This window comes from Gavialis gangeticus, unplaced genomic scaffold (genome assembly GCF_001723915.1).
Source record: "Gavialis gangeticus isolate Ggan-Ray unplaced genomic scaffold, GavGan_comp1, whole genome shotgun sequence".
Lineage (NCBI taxonomy): Eukaryota > Metazoa > Chordata > Crocodylia > Gavialidae > Gavialis > Gavialis gangeticus.
This window is the reverse complement of record NW_017729033.1, coordinates 29,574,412-29,576,570: the sequence shown is the minus strand read 5'-3', so window position 1 is coordinate 29,576,570 and position 2,159 is coordinate 29,574,412. Positions and strand designations below refer to the sequence as shown.

General features: G+C 35.3%; 1 protein-coding gene across 1 annotated transcript in view; it reads right to left on the bottom strand.

Moving 5' to 3' along the window:
• Positions 1-649: 649 nt before the first annotated feature.
• JAKMIP1 (janus kinase and microtubule interacting protein 1) overlaps positions 650-2,159 on the bottom strand; it is a 178,344-nt gene continuing 176,834 nt past the window's right edge. The window contains exon 13 of the mRNA XM_019526600.1: positions 650-1,015. Coding sequence (XP_019382145.1) covers positions 845-1,015 — 171 coding nt within the window. The 3' untranslated portion in view covers positions 650-844. The remainder of the gene's footprint in view (positions 1,016-2,159) is intronic.

Here is a 2,159-nt window from a genome sequence, read left to right as displayed (position 1 = left end):
AAAATATGGACGATGTTTTCAAATAGGGTATGGTGTTATCAGGCAACATAATAGTGGGGCAATGCATTGCCCCCATACTGTGGCAACAGTTTAGCATCCTAACACTCCCTGAAAGCCCACTTGCAAAGTGATGAGGAGCACCATTAGTTTCTGATGAAATCATAGAATTGCTTTTAACAAGATGTAGCCACCCAACTATTACATATACTCAAATGAATTAATTTGATGAAGAAATTTGCTATTAAGAATGTTACCTTCATTTCCACCAGTTATGCTTGTGCCTCACCCTTCTAATTTGTATTACTAGCTGTAAATATTTCCTTTTGTCTTTTAGTAATGCCAATTGATTCCAATCCAGTAACACTGCATATCAGCAGTAAAGAGACTTTGAGTAAGTGCTTTCAACATCAGCTATGAATATTTGCATTAATATAAAGTAAAATTATTTGAAAATATTCTTAATTAAAAACAATTACAGGCTGATATGATGGATGTATGAGATCCTTAGACTTTATTGCATGCAAGACATGAGAAGGTGTGTTAATTGAAACAATGCCAACCAAGTCTGTAGTATGCATACCAAGTGATTTCACATGCAAGAAAGGAGTAGTTATGGAAATGAAACAAATAAAAAGGCAAAAGATTGCAAAACAAAATATTTTTATTAGGTGCAAAACAAACTATATGCAATATATATTAGCTATTTTACATCTTCATAAACATTAGTGAGCATTCTTTTCAAAACATATTAAGGCAGTGGCATCATTTTCATTATCCAAACATACAATATTAAAAAAAACTCTAAAGGGGTCTCCCTTATACATGCACTGGTCACCACTGAACGTTACATGAATTTCAGCTTGGGTTCAAACACAATTTCTGTTCCATTTGAGAGTTTACAGAGAGAATCTCTTACTTCAAGTTCTAGCACTCTGAATTCTAAGAGCTCATTCTGGTCTTTCGCATCCTGCATCTCGGTCTTCAGCTGATTCTCTTCCTGTTCCATTTTGTAAATCTAAGAGACAACACAATATCAAACAACTAAGATCTGGAAAAGCAGTATATCTGGTTACATATACTGATTCTTCGCATTTTTTTAAGAAACTATAACATTTCTCAGTATTCTCATTCTCAGTCGCTTGTGGAAACAAGAGTTAAGAATTAAACGCTAAGCTAAAAAAGTTTTAGCCTAAATTTCTTACAAAGGTCTGAACTGCAAACACTTTGTGTGTAGTCTTTACTTTGTGCACTTCAAAAATACCTTTGAAGTTTAAATTGAGTCCATTTATGTGCCTGAAGTTAAGCACATACAAAAACATTTGCTGGATCACGACCTTAGACAAAATATCCACTGAATTCAGTGCATAGCCAGTTGGCTGGGTGTCAAGTCTTGGAAATGAGGAAGCAGTACGTTAGAAACAATGTTATTGGCTCGTGAGTAGACGGACAAGATATTCTCAATAAGCAGACAATAATTTGTCTGGTCTGGAGTTTTCCAAAGACACATTTTAAAAAGCATATATGGCAAGTGATACAAATCCTGCAGCTAAAACTAAAAATGATGATCCAACTTTCAGCACCAGCTCCATGAGACTGGGCAAAGCACACAGTATTTGAAGTCTGGTAGTCTGTTCACGCGTACTTTCTTTTTTAAACCAAATTTAATGCAATGGTAATGGACATTTAAGGCTTTATACCAAATTAAACAATTGATCCAATTAGAAAGAAACAGGAGTGGCAGCAATCTTAGTCCTAGATTTGTATCATGTTATTGTATCATTTTCAGTAACAACCAAGTACCCTTTTTGCATTACTATTACCATTTCAGACTTATATTTACCAGCAACTTGAGACATCAACCAGTTTAAGTCCCCATTGTGCCGGACATTGTATGGCCATCCAGGAAATGATAACCTCTACCCAAGAGGAGAGGTTTGATAGCGCTTTAAACTCAAATTATCACACTTGCCATTTCTGGGTAGAAATAAACTGAGTGACTTCCACCTCGGCATTCTAACCTTTGGCACATCAGTTTCGTTTATAATTCCTATTAAAAAGCAATACTCAGAGGTTCCCAGATTCTGACCATATACCTTTTCAAACAACTCTTGATTTGTTCTGATAAGCAGCTGCTTCTCTTCTATCCATTTTGAATCCTG